At 38.1% G+C, this 17,335-nt stretch overlaps 1 protein-coding gene across 1 annotated transcript in view; it reads left to right on the top strand.

Moving 5' to 3' along the window:
* The window catches only part of kmt2d.S (lysine methyltransferase 2D S homeolog), a 93,622-nt gene that overhangs the window by 27,301 nt on the left and 48,986 nt on the right, over window positions 1–17,335 (top strand). The window contains exons 13-25 of the mRNA XM_041584753.1: window positions 367–483; window positions 5,209–5,319; window positions 5,515–5,619; window positions 7,914–8,095; window positions 8,916–9,080; window positions 9,173–9,282; window positions 9,759–9,803; window positions 10,090–10,302; window positions 10,422–10,568; window positions 10,688–10,804; window positions 11,112–11,236; window positions 12,617–12,758; window positions 12,936–13,022. Of these exons, the coding sequence (XP_041440687.1) occupies window positions 367–483; window positions 5,209–5,319; window positions 5,515–5,619; window positions 7,914–8,095; window positions 8,916–9,080; window positions 9,173–9,282; window positions 9,759–9,803; window positions 10,090–10,302; window positions 10,422–10,568; window positions 10,688–10,804; window positions 11,112–11,236; window positions 12,617–12,758; window positions 12,936–13,022 (1,666 nt within the window). The remainder of the gene's footprint in view (window positions 1–366; window positions 484–5,208; window positions 5,320–5,514; window positions 5,620–7,913; window positions 8,096–8,915; window positions 9,081–9,172; window positions 9,283–9,758; window positions 9,804–10,089; window positions 10,303–10,421; window positions 10,569–10,687; window positions 10,805–11,111; window positions 11,237–12,616; window positions 12,759–12,935; window positions 13,023–17,335) is intronic.

Genomic DNA, 17,335 nt, shown 5'->3' with positions numbered 1-17,335 from the left:
ATGTTAGCCTATGGGGAAGGTCCCCATAGGCTTGGCTAACTTTTTTTGATCGAAGGATATTCCTTCGATCGTTGGCATTAAATCCTTCGAATCGTTTGATTAGAAGGATTTAATCGTTCAATCGAAGGAATAATCCTTCGATCGTTCGATCGTACTATCTGCGCTAAATCCTTCGACTTCGATATTCGAAGTCGAAGGATTTTAGTTTCTAGTCGAATATCGAGGGTTTATTAACCCTCGATATTCAACCCTTAGTGAATTGGCCCCTTAGTGTTTACCACAGTCTACAGATTATTTTGTGACTAGTCTGTTTCCATTGGACCTAGCTGCATTGTTCATTTTGTTTTATTCCTCTGTTTATCGAAGGGTCGAAGTAGCAGCTTTCCTGGAAGAAGACGGTCCCGTGGAGGAAGTGCTGGAACAAGTCGAGGTAGAGGAAGATCACGACTTAAATCTACAGCCTCTTCCATAGAGACTCTTCCGGTAAGTAGTCGGTTGCAACTTTAACAGGTTTGGGAAATTTCAACTGCCATAATTGAGAGTTTTTGTTTGTGTTCTGTCAATTAGCTCATCGACTGTTTCATTATTGCCGAATCACAAAGTTAAAATATTCCTTTTATTTCCAAGACCATATGGTCAATAACTGTTTGTATTGACTTGTTGCTCTGCATTTAAAAAAAAATAAATAAAAAAAAAATGTGATTTTAGGCACTAGAGGCTACCAAGTGTTTAGTGGTAAAGTGGCTAATGCATTTCCTTCTCTGCTCCTGGCAGGGAGCTGACTTTTTTTTTTGTAAAGGTACATTTCTGGCTACATAAATCAGGTTTAGAATGTTGTCCAGATGTTGGGCAGTTCATCTGCCTAGTATAGTCCACATATTTAGATCCATGCTGCCAGATAGGAAACAGTGTTTTCAGGAAATGTTGACCATTTAAGGAAGCATTATCATAATACAAACTGAAAGTCTTGATCCACTTTGTGTGCCCAGTTTTCTGAGCAAGGTGAGCATACTAATGAAACAGAGAGGTAGTAGTAATGAGAATTTTGGGGAGATTGGGACACTTACAGGACTATGGGCTCCCAGCGGTTAAGGCCAGCCTTGACAATCTTCATGATAAACTGCTCAGATGGATGACTTCCTAGTTTGACATAAACTTAACAGGACACTAAATTAAGGACCCTCATTTTTTGTTCCCGGGGTGTCCAACTGGAAGCCATTGCATTAGTCCCAGGCAATGGAAACAACATCACGATAACGCCTACCTTCTGATGAAGGGTGGACCTTAGACCTAATGGCTTTCAGGCACAAGGTTTTCATGTTTTTAAAATCTGTTTTTAGAAGCTACAGTGATAGTTTTGATTTACACAAAGTTTTATTGCATTATTGTTCCTTGTGTATCTTTAGTTTTTCTGTTTGGTGTAGAAAGATTTTTTACTTTATTTGATCCGTTAGAATATGTGCTTTCCAAACATTTATATTTTTTGGGGGTTCTTTTTACAGTTTGGGGGTCTTACTGCAAATAATGCACAGTCTGGGATCTGTTTTCAGCAACTGAGTTGCCCAGCGTGAAAATTCATGTATATATGTATATTGGGCATCAAACTATTCACTAGACCTCTGACGTCCAAGTCTAGGTGGATTTTTCTTTGTATGTAAAACATTGTGTGAGAAAAATGCGGCAAACTGCAACATTTTTAGGCGATTTTCAGAAATGTCATATAAACCTCTACATTTAGAAAAGCTTTGCAGTTTGGTGAAGAAAGACGTCTTTATCTTTGTTGGATTCATCAGAATGTGTACTTTCCAAAAATATATTGTTTCGGGGGGTCTTAGCGAAAAAAAAAATTCATATGCACTATTTTTATTTGGGGTCCGCACATGCCACCTGCTTTAGTATATCTATGCATATTGGGCATTAAACTGTTCAGTAGACTTGGTGTCAATATTTATGGTGTTTTACAATTGTTTGTAAGAAATTCGGTGAGATAAATGTGACTAATTGCAATATGTTTAGGCGATTTTCAGAAATGTCATAAAAAACGCTGCCCTTAGCGTCGCTTTGCAGTATGGTAATTTGGAGTAGAAACACATAATTACCTATTTTGGATTCGTCAGAATGTGTACTTTCCAAAAATATATGGTTTTCAGGGGTCAGCATAATTTTTTGTACCTTTTATCCCACGTAAAACTGGCAGTGTTTATAAATTTGTGTAAATGCAAGCCATCAAATAAGTATGCACAAGGTAGATTCTGGGGTCTTTACATGCTATGTACATTGCTCATCAAACTGTTCAGCAGACCCCAGTCTTTCATATTTGGGTGATTTATCTTGATAGCTAATAGGGATGCACCAAATCCACTATTTTGGATTCAGCCAAACCCCCGAATCCTTTGTGTAAGATTCAACCGAATACCGAACCGGGAAAAAAAATTTCTTCCTTGTTTTGTCACGAAAAGTCACACAATTTCCCTCCCCATCCCTAATTTGCATTTGCAAATTAGGGTTCGGATTCAGTTCGGCTGGCCGAATCCTGAACCGAATCCTGGATTCGGTGCATCCCTAATACCTAATAGTATGTGCGAAATAAGATACTGCAGGGAGGAAGTTTTGAAAAAGGCCGAATCCTGAACCGAATCCTGGATTCGGTGCATCCCTAATACCTAATAGTATGTGCGAAATAAGATACTGCAGGGAGGAAGTTTTGAGGTTATTTTTGGAAATGTCACCAAAATCGTCAAATTTAGGAATGGTTTGCGGCTTTGTACTTTTGAGTAGAAAGACATGCATACTCAATTTGGATTTGGGGGAATGTGTTCTTTCCGAAAATATATAGTTTTCTAGTGTGAACATACTTTTTTCTTTCTTTGCCCGCCCCCTCCCCAAACTATGTAAATATGTTTATTTTGCAGTACCGTAACCGAATCCTGAACCGAATCCTGGATTCGGTGCATCCCTAATACCTAATAGTATGTGCGAAATAAGATACTGCAGGGAGGAAGTTTTGAAAAAGGCCGAATCCTGAACCGAATCCTGGATTCGGTGCATCCCTAATACCTAATAGTATGTGCGAAATAAGATACTGCAGGGAGGAAGTTTTGAGGTTATTTTTGGAAATGTCACCAAAATCGTCAAATTTAGGAATGGTTTGCGGCTTTGTACTTTTGAGTAGAAAGACATGCATACTCAATTTGGATTTGGGGGAATGTGTTCTTTCCGAAAATATATAGTTTTCTAGTGTGAACATACTTTTTTCTTTCTTTGCCCGCCCCCTCCCCAAACTATGTAAATATGTTTATTTTGCAGTACCGTAACTGAAATGACAGAATAGCTTAAATGGGCTGTCTAAATTTTGGGGCCCCTATATGCCACATGCTTAGGTAAATCTATACATATTGGGCATAAAACTATTCAGTGGACTCCTGGCAATTATATTTAGGGTGTTTTTACATTGGCTCCTAATGTGTGAGAGAGATGATGCTGTAGATTGGAAGCTTTGAGGTAATTTTTCAAAAGATTCACCAATTTCTATAAAAAAAATATAACTTTAGGAAGGAATTGCAACTTGGTAGTTTGGCGTAGATAGATTTATTTACCCATTTTTTGATTTGCCAGAATCTGTTCTTTCTAATAATGAGTACTTTTCTAGGGTTAACCTACTGTTAGTGGAATGTTTGGCCTTGAAATCAGAAGCATTCCGTTTTGTGGAGTGGTGCTTTGGGAATTTGGTAGTGTACTGCTTGTAGATTTTGATCTTTACAAGTGAGAAATCTCCATAAAACTATTTATATTTGGTATTGGCGCGTTCAGGAGACATATAACTTTCCAAATCTGCTGTGTTCTTGTACATGAAATAAATAAAGTTTCTGCTACATGTGATTGTACTATGTGAAACATGGTTTTTTTTTTTTCATTTTATTAGACACTTAGAATCCTATATCTTTTTACAGAAGTGGAAGTACACCAACATTTTAGCATCTTTTGAAAGCTCAGGTTCTCCTGGAAAAAAAAAACAACAATATATTGTTTTCCTGGGTAAACTAAAAGACCCCCCAAGGAAAGGCCCTTAAATGAGTGGTTCACCTTCCAAACACTTTTTTCAGTTCAGTTGTTTTCAGACTGTTCCCCTGAAATAAAGAGTTAGGCCTAAGTTTAAAGTTGAATGTCCGTGTCTCTGGTGTTTGAGTCTGGCAGCTCAGTAATTCAGATGCAGGTTCTGAACTGTTACAATTTTGCAACATTTGGTTGATACATTTCTCAGCAGCATCTCTGGAGTATTAGCAACTATTGTATCAATTCTAACAGCTGCCTTAATGAAACCCAGAGAATCTGCTCAGCAGGGACAAAGATAAGAAATGTGTCAACTGAATATATCAATTTAGAACCGTTTACAGTATTGGGACCCCCCCCCTCCCACAGCTGCTTTAGAAGGTGAAAAATGACACTTTACATTTCAATATTAGAAAAAATGAAAATAGAAAGTAATTGGAAAAAGTCATGATTTCTAATGATCTATCTGAAAACAACTAGTTGTTTGAAGGTGAACAACCCCTTTAAAGCGAAAGAGTACACAATCGTTAAAAACTGCTTGGCAGTAGATGTTCACATTTAGGATGAATCGGCTGGCAGGGAAAGGGTTAAAGTACTTTGGTGTCTTTTTATTTTTTTTTGTCGCCTGGCAACATTTCTAATGCTCTAACAGAGGGGTATATTTAACAAAGAATCAAGTTACAGATCACTACAGTCCACTAGAGTGAAATACCGCCTCTCTCCATTCATTTCTATGGGATTTTTAAAAGATTATTTATCAATGGGTGAAAGTGAAAGTTCACCCTTTGATAAATATGCCTTTCAAAATCCCATAGAAATGTATGGAGAAAGGCGGTATTTCACTCTAGTGGGCTGTGGTGATTTGTAACAGTCCACTAGAGTGAAATACCGCCTCTCTCCATTCATTTCTATGGGATTTTTAAAAGATTATTTATCAATGGGTGAAAGTGAAAGTTCACCCTTTGATAAATATGCCTTTCAAAATCCCATAGAAATGTATGGAGAAAGGCGGTATTTCACTCTAGTGGGCTGTGGTGATTTGTAACTTTACTGTTTGATAAATATACCCATAGAATTCCATCATTCCTTGTTCACTTTCCTATCTGTGACTATTTGGCCATGCACACTTTATTATGATGATTATTCTTCCTTTGTCAGGTTTTAGATGTGGAAAGTTCTCCTAGCAAGGAGGAAGAGGAGGAAGAGGATGATGCCATGCAGAACACAGTTGTGCTTTTTTCCAACACTGATAAATTTGTGCTTATGCAGGTAGGCTTTATCTATATAGTTACATAGTTAAATTGGGTTGAAAAAAGACAGTCCATCAAGTTCAACCCCTCCAAATGAAAACCCAGCATCCATACACACACCCCTCCTTATAAAGAAATATTTAACACATTATTTATGTATTTACACTTTTTTCAAATTTTGGCAATGGACTTTAATTCCTTTTTGTTTCTCTAGGACATGTGTGTGGTGTGTGGCAGTTTTGGTCAAGGCTCAGAAGGGCATCTACTAGCATGTTCTCAGTGTTCTCAATGTTATCATCCGTACTGTGTAAATAGCAAGGTAAGAACAGGCATGGATCAAACTGATAAAAAAGCACTTTTTTTTTTTTTAAAAAAAAGAAAAAACTGGCAAAAGTACATACAGCACAAACTCATATTAAAGGGGCAGTATGCCCCCTTGTTTGACTGATGAAACACAGACATTTTATTCCAGGGAGGTGTCTGAAACAGACTCTACCAACTTTAATATACTTCGAGCCCAACTGCACCAGACCTAGTGCTTTTCGGACAAAAAACTGTATTGAATGGTTTCGGCCAAGAGGCGCCCGGAACTGGCATGGTCAGATATTTAACATTCAAGTTTTCTGGCACTAATCTAATATAATCTGACTTGTCCCTGTATCAAGTATCTGTATATATTTATTGGGCTAAACTGGGTAATTGAAGCTTCTTCATGTTTGGTCCCTGCAAGGTAGATAATTACCAGTATATACACCCTCCCTTCACCCGTTTTGACAATTTTGTCCATTATACAGTTATTATGCAGGCTGTATATCTGTTCCCTAGTAATATAATTATGTGCCACTAAAGGACAAAAAAAAACTTCAAACAAGAATGTTTATGTTAAACAAGAGGGCGCACAGCTTCTTTTTCACATAAAAGGTTTGAAACAACCTTTGCCTCCTTCCACAGAACTAGTGTTTTTTTATTTTCTAATTGTACCAAAGAGGGTTTGTGTGTTTGGGCTAAGAGGAACCGTACTGGCATGTTTATACGTTTTCCATAGCCATTAAATTAGGTATATAAACCACTTGTTTGGTTGTAATATGTTTTTCTTTTGTTCCATGTTAAATTTGACCTGCTTTAAAGGGATTATGCCATGATTTTTATGTCATTTTCATTTCTAAATTACACTGTTTACATTGCAAATGATTCACTCTACAATTTAAAATTGCATTCCTGAACTAGCAACTTTATTTTTTTAGTTGTAATATTGGTGTGTAGGCAGCAATCTCAGTCATTTTGCCTGGTCATGTGCTTTCAGAAAAAGCCAGCTCTTAGATGGAACTGCATTCTGGCAGGCTGTTGTTTCTCCTACTCAGTGTAACTGAAGGTGTCACAGTGGGACCTGGATTTTACTATTGAGTGCTGTTCTTATATCTACAGGGAGCGGTTATTCTGTTGTTATGCTGCTGGGTGGTAAAGGGACAGGGGTGATATCATTTCAACATGCAATACAGCAAGAGGGTCTGAAGTTTATCAGAGTACAAGTCACATGACTGGGGGTAGCTGGCAAACTGCCGATATGTCTAGCCCCATGTCAGATTTCAAAATTACATTTAAAAAAATCTGTTCTCTATTTTTGAGAAAAGGATTTCAGTGCAGAATTCTGCTGGAGCAGCACTATAAACTGATGCGTTTGGAAAAAAAAAACAAAACATGTTTTCCCTTAACAGTATCCTTTTAACTTTCTTTTTCAATCATGTAAAGGGGTACAAACATGTTCCTGCAAAAGCTGTCCCCTCTACCTAAACTAGTGTTCATATATCTCCTACATGCTTATGCTAGAAATACAGTCAGCTTTATAAAAAAACCTCAAAGACTGGACCAAGTCTTTGTAGACTGGATCAAGACCTTTAGTAATGATAGGCATGTCTTCTATACTCATAGTACATCCAGGTTCTACCTTCCTTTTATGCTGCTTATGAATTTCCATCTCTCATTCAGCTTTCTACTTTTCATGCAGCTAGCCATCATGCTTGCATCAGACAAGCTCTTTGCTTGAGTCTGGTCTTCATTTCTGCTGCTGCTGTTAATGCTTCTTGTCTGAAAGCTTAAAAAAACAAAACAAAAGCCAAGACTATAGGACTGGACTCTCTCTTATTTATATATATATATATATATATATATATATATATATATATATATATATATATATATATATATATATATATATATCTATATCTCATATATCACATCAATGCACATGCACTTTAATAACATTAATATTAAAAATAATATACGTCACTAATACACGTCAGGAATTTTTATCTACTATGTAACGCTTTCCTTTTTCTTTCTACTGTAATTCTTATTTTATGTTCGGACTTTGCTTTGCACAGCAACAAGCATTTCACTACATGTCGTACTTTGTATGTTGTGTATGTGACAAATAAAATTTGAATTTGAAAAACACCCTTGTTACAAGTCATATCTGGTGACTGCAGAATGTGTTTTTTAAGACTTTGTTCTGCTCACAGGGATATACACACGGTCTTTGTTAGTGGTCCTTTCTTGCCTATAATGTAAGTAGGCTGCGCTCAATGTTGTATTTTTATTTTCATCTCTTCACAGATCACCAAGGTTATGCTTCTAAAAGGCTGGCGATGTGTAGAGTGCATTGTCTGTGAAGTGTGTGGGAAAGCTACAGATCCTTCTCGCTTACTGCTATGTGATGACTGTGACATCAGTTACCACACATATTGCCTAGATCCACCACTACATACAGTGCCCAAGGGTGGCTGGAAATGCAGATGGTAAGTGTTCATTTGAATTAGAAAATGAGGTTTAAGTATTACGATTCCCTCCCAGTGGCACAGTTGTCAGGGAAAATGCATTCGGCCCACCCTTGATCCAAAATTTTCCACTGCTGCCTCTCAGAATTAATTGAAAAATCTTGTAAGGCCATTGTCAACTGAAAGCTGGTCAGTTAACATTTTCATTACACAATTGCCTTACAGCTCTGTGGGATGGGTGGAGTAATAGGGAAAAGCTCATTCAACAAATAAATTTGGGTCTGCTAAAAAAAAAGTTTAGATGGCTTTAACTGTTCTGAAACAATGTTATAGCTGCAATACATAACTTATTAAATGCTCGTCGCCAGAATCAATAGCTATATAGTAGAACCCCCATTTTAAGTTTTTCAGGGGACCAGGAAAAATTTTATGTAAAATCCGGGAAATTTTAAAAGCAGGGAAATGTGTAACTTTTTCTTCAAGTACTGAAAGGATATAAGCAAAGGAGTCAGTTTTACTTTGAAATACAATATTCACTGTTTTAATAAACTTTAAGCGTTGCAGTGTTAATGTTACACTATGGGGGACATGTGCAATGCCTCTCTGTCAGTTACATACACAACCTAAAGCAATAAGTGATTGGCGCAGGACTGCATGAGGTGCAGACTAATTGGAATTGGCCATTTACAGGCAGAACCATGGCAAAATATACATCGTTAGTATTTTAAAGCTCTTTATTTCACAAATAAAAACATTCATAGAGGAATAAAAGCAGTTTTTGGGTACATCAGGACAAAATTCTGATTACACACTTATGTATTCCCTAATGTGTTTCTTGCAGGTGTGTGAGCTGCATGCAGTGTGGTGCAGTTACTCCTGGATTTCGTTCAGAGTGGCAAAATAACTACACACATTGTGCACCATGTGCCAGTCTTGTAAGCTGTCCTGTTTGTCACCTTAAGTACTTGGAGGGAGATCTTCTTATCCAGTGTCGTCACTGTGAGAGGTAAAGACAGCACATCAAACATATTGAAGCAAAGTATGCATGTAGCCTGCTTTAAACTGTCCTGGCAAGAATACTTTCGTTGTTTTCTGTAGGTGGCTTCATGCTGTGTGTGAAAATTTGTTCACAGAAGAAGAGGTTGAGCAGGCTGCAGATGAGGGCTTTGACTGCTCATCATGTCAGCCATTCATCCCTAAGACAGTGGGTAAGCAGTGATCATTGTTATATTATACCATGAGCCATTAAAAAAACAATAAAATACGTTCTGCTTCTGGGGTGGCTGCTGATTTCCCAGTGGTCCAAACCTAAAACTAGTAGAATATGTACTAAGCACACTTGTAATCTGGAACTCCAGATCTCTGAGCACTATGATGCAATGGTAAAAGAACAATAGTTTGATCTGGTTGGACCTGGGGCCTAAGACAAAACTTCTGGATAGGCTTTTTGAACGTGTATTTTACTTTGTGGGAGAAAAGATGTTTGTGATATGTTTTTTTAAGACTAGAATATGGCTAGCAAAGCAAATGACTGGGAACGTGGGTGTAATTCTGGTTTAAAATATCTGCAATAACCATGTTATTCCTTGCTATAGTATAGCTTTTCTTATGATCTATTTTAATTGTAATTGCACAGATCCTAATTATTGTGTGTATTTTTTTTAAACCTGTTGTTCTTCCTCAGTTCCAGTTGTCATTCCAGAAAGTCCAATAAAGCTTAAGGAACCAGGTAAACTTATACCTGTTTTATTTATTTTACACCTTAAACCATTTATTGTTGATTACTATAATGTAAAACTTAAGGATGTACTTTTTTTGTTGGGAATTTGTTATGCATTCTTACAAAGCTAATCCATGCAGTCAGATCATCATTCTTGTATTATAAGCAGTTGTTCCCTTTTATATAACTTTTAGAATGTTTGAATTGCTGAAACAACTGAAAAATGTAAATTGTAATTCATCAAATTTGCATTGGAATATATTGCTTGTAAAACTTGGGTTATCACCTTTTGCAGAACCCCAGTACTTCCGTTTTGATGGCGTTTGGTTAACTGATGCAGGCATGGCTGTATTGCGAAGTCTTTCTCTGTCTCCAATTCAAAAAAAGAAGCCCAGACGTTCACGGTTATGCACAGGAGGAGAGGTTTTTATTGATTGCCCTGAGGCGATGGGGACTGAGGATCGGAAAGAAGGGGAAGCTGAGTGTGAAGATCATAAAGCTGATGACAGTAAGTTTGGTGTCTTTCCCTCCTTAATGTTTGTTATTCAGAAGTCTGAGATACATAATGCTATCAGTTACTTTTAATAGACCTGTGTAGAATTATGTATATCTTCCCTTTCATACCAGACTGCAATGTGGAGCCCATGGACTGTGATATAAAGACAGAGACAATGGGCAGCCCTGAACGTGAAGCATGTGCAGAAACAGAACCAGTAAAAAGCATGGAAGATGTGGAGGATGTTAAAAAAAAGAAAAGAAAACCCTACAGACCAGGTTGATATTTTCTTTAAGCAAAATCATGTTTTTACTTGTACTGGGTATTTTCAAAACAACTAATGACATTGTGACTATAAAAATGACCGTTGTCCTCATAATGTATTTTTTTCTTCTAGGTATTGGAGGTTTTATGATCAGGCAGAGAAAAACGCATACAAGGACAAAGAAAGGCCATGCTGCTTTTCTTGAGGCCTTCAGAGAAAGCCAGAATCATGATGCTCATCCAGATGATGGTATACATATAACTAAAGATTTACTTTTAGTAAAATTTTGCTCATGGTATGAAAAACCCTTGTACCACATGTAGTAAACTGAAGTCCGTGCCGGTATAACTTCCACACCCCCTACTTTGAAAAGACCAGAAAAATGTCAGATGACTTTTCGCTGATCTTTTCTATGCAGGCCATAGAAGAGTTTCATCCTCTGATATTTTTTTCTGACAGAAAATTTTAATTATATCCGCCTAAAATGACAACAATAAGTACAGAGGATCCTCTTCCTTTACCAGAGTAAATAAAATCTTGTTTGTTTTCAAAGTAGCTCCCCCTCCTGAGACCCCTACAGAAACTGGTCCAGAAACAGGAATTACAGAGATTGATGAGAAAAAGAAACGAAGAGGCAGAAAAAAAAGCAAACTGGAGGATATGTTTCCAGCATATCTTCAGGTCAGCACTGTCCATATATGTCTCTAACAATACAGATTATCTTTATTGTTGTATGCTATACTGTTGTTTGTGTTTTTTTGTAAACCGTTTGTAAAGAGGGATTCCTATACCTTAAAGTTGCATCTAAGTAATTACCTCTATGCACGGTGATCGATCAAATTGTCGATTTAAATTGTGTGCTGTTTATAATCTGAATGTGTAGTTTAAAGGGATACTGTCATGGGAAAACATTTTTTTCAAAATATATCAGTTAATAGTGCTGCTCCAGCAGACTTCTGCACTGAAATCCATTTTTCAAAAGAGCAAACAGATTTTTTTATATTTAATTTGGAAATCTGACATGGGGCTAGACATATTGTCAGTTTCCCAGGTGCCCCAAGAAAACTTGTGCTCTGATAAACTTCAGTCACTCTTTGCTGCTGCACTGCAAGTTGGAGTGATATCACCCCCCCAGCAGCCCATCAACAGAACAATGGGAAGGTAACCATATAACAGCCTAGTACATAGAAGAACAGCACTCAATAGGAGAAACAATAGACTGTCAGAAAGCAGTTCCATCCTGAAGTGCTGGCTCTTTTTGAAAGCACATGGTCAGGCAAAATGACCCGAGATGGCTGTCTACACACCAATATTACAACTAAAAAAAATACACTTGTTGGGTTAGGAATTTACATGGTAGAGTGAATTATTTGCAGTGTAAACAGTGTAATTTAGAAATAAAAACTACACCATAAAAGCATGACAATCCCTTTAAAAAGATTTTCAGTGAAGTCAGTTTGAATGTTGAGAAATAACACCCCAGTTGAACTCTTATAGCAGTAGTGTTAGAGATACTGACACCAGAAAATAACCTTTTTATATCTATCATAATATTGTCTTTGCATACTATTTATTATTTTTCCATCTGTCCGATGCTTTTACATTACCTTTCTTACCCCAATGTTCCTCTATGAGGGGGCTGCCATATATGTGCAGAAGTAGTCCGTTAGCATTAGAAACTCTTAACTGATTGGTTGAGAAGGGACAGGCAGGTTGGCAGAACATTCAGGTTAAGGAACTACAAATAACAATTATTTACAAAAGCAGTACTATCTGTGAAATTATCAACATGACCTATAGGTAACTTTTAATGTAGATTAATATTTTGAAAAGAGAATTTTTAGTGTCAGTATCGCTTTAAGACGACTTCAGCTCTAGCACTCCTTTGTAGTCTTCCATAGAGTTACTCTAAAGTTTGTTAAATTTTATATTGGTACTTAACATCTTTTTTAGCTGAGTTTGCCACAGATTACAAATACTGAGCTACTTCATCTTTTTGCCAATTCAATTATTTTTATGGTCCTTTTAAAACCATGCCATTTTTTTTTTTTTTTTACATAGGAAGCCTTTTTTGGAAAGGAACTGATAGATCTTGGCAAGCAGGCCCTTTTGGCAGCCCGTCCAGTTGCTCAGAAGTCAAAAGCAACACAGGGTGTTACACTGCCATCACAGAGCTCAGCTCAAACATCATTTCAAAGCACAGGTACGGCCTTTAATTTCACTTTATCGTTTTGATTTATTTTTAATTCAATACATGTTTTATATAGATTGCTAGGTCTGTCTCTATTTATTTTAGATATGTTTATGTTTAAAAGTGCCAAATTGTTTTCATTTTTGCCTTTTGAAGAATTACAAATATAAAAACCCAATTTTTCTTTAGCCCCTTCAGCAGAGCCCATATATGCATCTACTCCTGCAGCACCATTCGAAGAGTCCATCAGCAATAAAATGAAGGCAGAGAATCAAGGTTGGAAAATGTCTTGTTATAAGATTTTTGAAAAGTGCTTTATAAGTCATATGTTGCCATTAGCCTGTTTATTGTGAGAAAAAATTTTTTGGTAACCACAAACCCGTGCCTTAGTATTCATTAAGAACTAAATTGCAGCAAATAAGCTCTGGCCACTGAGAAGGTCAGTTGTCAAAAACCTGGCTTCTTACCACCTCCTCTAGCTACTCACAATTTTACATTTTTTTTTTTTATATTAGCTCATTACTAATCTTCAATTGCATCCCTTTTCCAATGCGCTCTAATGCTGCATCTTACCAAATGTGTGTAGCAATGTGGTTAATTTTTTTTTGTCTTGTTGTAATACTCTTAAGTACACAGTTGTGGTATTGCTTTTGTTTGATATTTACGATCGATCCGTTTTCCTATTAATGTAGTAAGTTGATAGGCCCAGGACTTTGGTGCGAATATACCATTCATGTCTATATCATTTGCGTCTTTAGCCAAAACCAGCCAGTTACCATGCCCAGAGACCACAAGTAAAAGGAGTTACTGTGGCTTCACTACAAATATGATACTTGAGGTTGAAAACTATGGACAGCTTTTATGAACAACTCACTTATGTGTATACATGTATATGCTAGCATATTTTTTACTGCCAATGAACTCCCACCTGCCTGAATTACCCACAACAAACATAGAAAGGAAAAGTGTTGTTTCTGGAAAGATGAGCCCAGCACATCTTTTTTATTTTTGGTGTTGCTCAATTATGCGCTTTATTGAATACAATTCAGCAGCACTGAACAGTGCATCAGATAATCATTCAGCTGGATATCTGCAAGCTCCCCCCACATTTACATGCAAGTAACAATATTATTCATGAGACAACTCACAACAGAAAATTACTAAAAGCTGTATATTTGCTTAATTTGCAATAAATAAGATTGGTCCAACGACCATAGAAATGTAAGCATCTTTACTTTTTTGTCCAGAAATGATTGGATAGTTAAGTAGGCTCTGATTTAAATACATTTACAGCAATATGTCTGAATGAATAAGAAACAAGAAGATATCTGAAAATGTTGCCCCATTGATAACTCCAGCATCCTCCTCCCAGCCAGTCCTTAAGTAAATATTAGAGTCTTGCATATAGGGTTTTATGTATTTCTATAGCACATAGAGTTTACCCTTATGGCTCAAGTTCTGCAAAGAAGAACTGGAGACATTATTTTTATTTCTGAAATGTTTGGCAATGAGAGCCGTGTATGTGGTGGATTAGCCATTGAGTGGACAATATGCAGTTATTGCATGAGTATAACCTAGCTGTTCTCCTAGATTTCAGCCATTGTAGTGATGTTCAGCTCATGCCAGATTTTAGTGGGAAAAAATGAAAACCATTTTAGGACCCTAGTATTGCTCCAAATGGGGTTCTGTGGGTGGAAAACCGAGTAGTTGAATGTATAATAAATGTCTTTTAGTTATCTTTCCAGCCATGAGATGATTTTCCTTTATCTTAAATTTGTTTGTTGTCCATTGTGTTAGGTTATCTATATTAGTGGCTAAGAAACAACATATAGAAAGGGCAATTTAAACACCCAGATAAGTATATTTCATGTCTAGTTGGAGGACATGTTGATAAGGATTTCCCAATATGCTACTATTCTTCAAAAAAACAGAAGAAACTTTTTAAATGGAATTCAATTGTAATTAGTGACTCCTGTGATCATTGGCTGATTTGTACTCTACCAAGGGCATTTATTTTCTGTAGTGTCAAATTGCAGTGGGATTTGAAAAATGAGGGTCAGATTTTTCCCAGCAAATTTTTCCTTCCAGTTAACTGGATAATAGGCAACCAAAAAGCCAACCTGTAAACCTTAGTTATGCTTGTCTCTGAGCAGGAAGGTTACCTACTATTCATTGAATGGCTACTTTCATTATATCCGGTCAGCCTATGTGCTGGAGCTTGACCCCGTTCTCTATAGGGTCTGTACCAATGGGATCATGCTGAAACAGTATCCCATCAATACTGATCCCATAGAAACCAACAGCATTGTATTATCAGACCCTTTAAATTTATTTTTTATGAAGTATGTCCAGCAGCTGATTTTGGCATTAGAATGGCCAGTTGCCCTGTGATTTACCCACAATTGGGGATAGCAGGTACAGTATTTTTAAAAAATAAAAAATATATAAACATTTTCTCAACTGTACTTTAAATAGCAAACTTTATACAGTCATATTGGCCTTCAGGGGCCGTTATTTTGTTGAAAGTATACAAGCATCATCTCGAGACTAGGACCCCTGTGGAAAAAGTGGATTAAGTAGAATGGTAGGCTTTAACAATCAAAGACTTTTTAAAGGGGTTGTTCACCTTACAAATACAATTTCTTTCAGTGCAGTTGTTTTTAGATTGTTCACCAGAATTAGTCTTTTTTCCATTTATTTTCCATGTTTTATTTTTGACTATTTTTCCACAATTAAATGTTTTTTTAAACACATATCCCCTCTTACCAAGTAGAGCTTAGTGGTTTGTCCTTCTGCCGGGATTCTTCTAGTTAGTGTTTTGTCCTTCTCCCGGGATGCATCTAGTTCCTCTATATTGTGTGAATGGTTAATTGAATTGGGGGACCATTAGCTCAAAGTGCTAATCCGCAATTTGCTTGCTAAGACATTGCCTCTCAAAGCTTAAGTAGGGGGAAGGCCACAGGTATATTTCCATTTAGCGAGCCGGACTGGCCCTAGGTGAATAGCGTGGATGGCGCTCCAGCCACGCGGCAGCCTCTTCAGATGAGGTGAAGAAGTAGTTCTGGGAGCCTTCTGTTATCCTCAACTTTGCAGGATACAACATTGCGTACTTCAGCTGAAGTTCCCTTAGTCTCTGCTTGACCCCCATAAAGGAGTTGCGTTTTTTCTGCAGGCCCAATAGCAGTCGGGGTATATAGAAATTCTGCTGTCCTCAAAAGTGAGGGTACACTTGTCTCTTTCCAAAGCCAAAATGGTGTCTCTGTTGTTCAGTATACGCAGCAGAAATGGTCTGGGTGGGTGGCCCCCCGGGAACTGGTGGTCTGCCCGGTACCCGGTGAGCCCGCTCCACCACAAAGAAGGCAGCCTGTTGGCCTCAACGTTATCCTTTAGCCAGTTTTCTATGAAGTTTACAGGACTGTACCCTTTTGCTTTCTCCGGCAATCCAATTATCCTAAGCAAAGAGACATCTAGTTTGAGCTCCTCAATTTGCGTGGAGCGGGCTGTTTTGGATTCAGCTATGGCCGCCAAGAGGATCTCTATCCCTGGCTCCTGTTGTATGGTAGCAGAGGGAGGTGTATCTGTGTTCCCAGCTTCTTCATCTGCATCTCTGTTTGAAGAGTCGGAGTCCTTATCGGCTTTCCTGACGTACTGTTCTAGTATCTTTTGTCTTGGGCCATATTTGCCCATTGTAAGAGAAAGGCATACAGCGGGAGGAATTCCCTTCCTCGTGTGGTTCTTCTGTGAATTGTGTGTAATGCGCTGGAGACCACTATTATAACATTCTCAACCTTCCATTACAGCCGTGGCCCGTTCGATTTCCGGGGCCCAATTAGTTGGTAAAACAGGTAGTTTCCTGGTCCCCACAACACGGACAGGCTGGGCAGTTGTGTGGAAAATAGCTTGCGCTTCTGCAATATGTGAGGTTATAGGTAAATGGGTGCTCAGTGTTCTCCTGGGTGGTTTATGTGGGTTGAAACTGTATGCAGCCCGACAGTCCACTTCAAGCTGTACTATGCTGGGGAGTAAAACTAGGCTCACAACACAGCCCAGGTTTTGGGCTCAGTGCACACACAGCAGGATCCTGCTGACCTCTGGCCCTCTAGCTGTACAAAGAGGATGTCCCTGGGGTCTATTGACCAGATACCATGATAAGTGGATAGCCGGGGCTTTACTGTCACTGCCCTGCTTATGTGTTACAGACACTTCAGCTGTTCCCAGCGGTCTGTCACAGGGTACTCAGTGGTGGCATTAGTGGGTATCAGAGCAATATAGTCTGCGAGGCCTTAACATTAATTGCTGTTGCAGCACTGTGGCTGTTGGGTTTACCGTTTTGGATAATAAGAGGTGCCCCTTGGGTCTAGTGTCATCCTTGTGTGTAGAGGGCCCCTCAGGACTCCTCTCTTACTGATTGGATCCCTGTTACTGTAGACCAGCACTTTCCGCAGCTCCTCTAGCTCAACAGGCACTTCCGGTCAGGTAGGCGGCGGCTCTACATATACTTGAGGCCGAGACTTCACTTACGGAGTTAGGCCGGAGTCTGATCTTTGCTGTGCCTGGTTCTATCAGACTTCTGCTTCTGCGGATTTTGC

Source organism: Xenopus laevis, chromosome 2S, assembly GCF_017654675.1.
Source record: "Xenopus laevis strain J_2021 chromosome 2S, Xenopus_laevis_v10.1, whole genome shotgun sequence".
Lineage (NCBI taxonomy): Eukaryota > Metazoa > Chordata > Amphibia > Anura > Pipidae > Xenopus > Xenopus laevis.
This window is presented reverse-complemented; position numbering and strand designations above follow the sequence as displayed.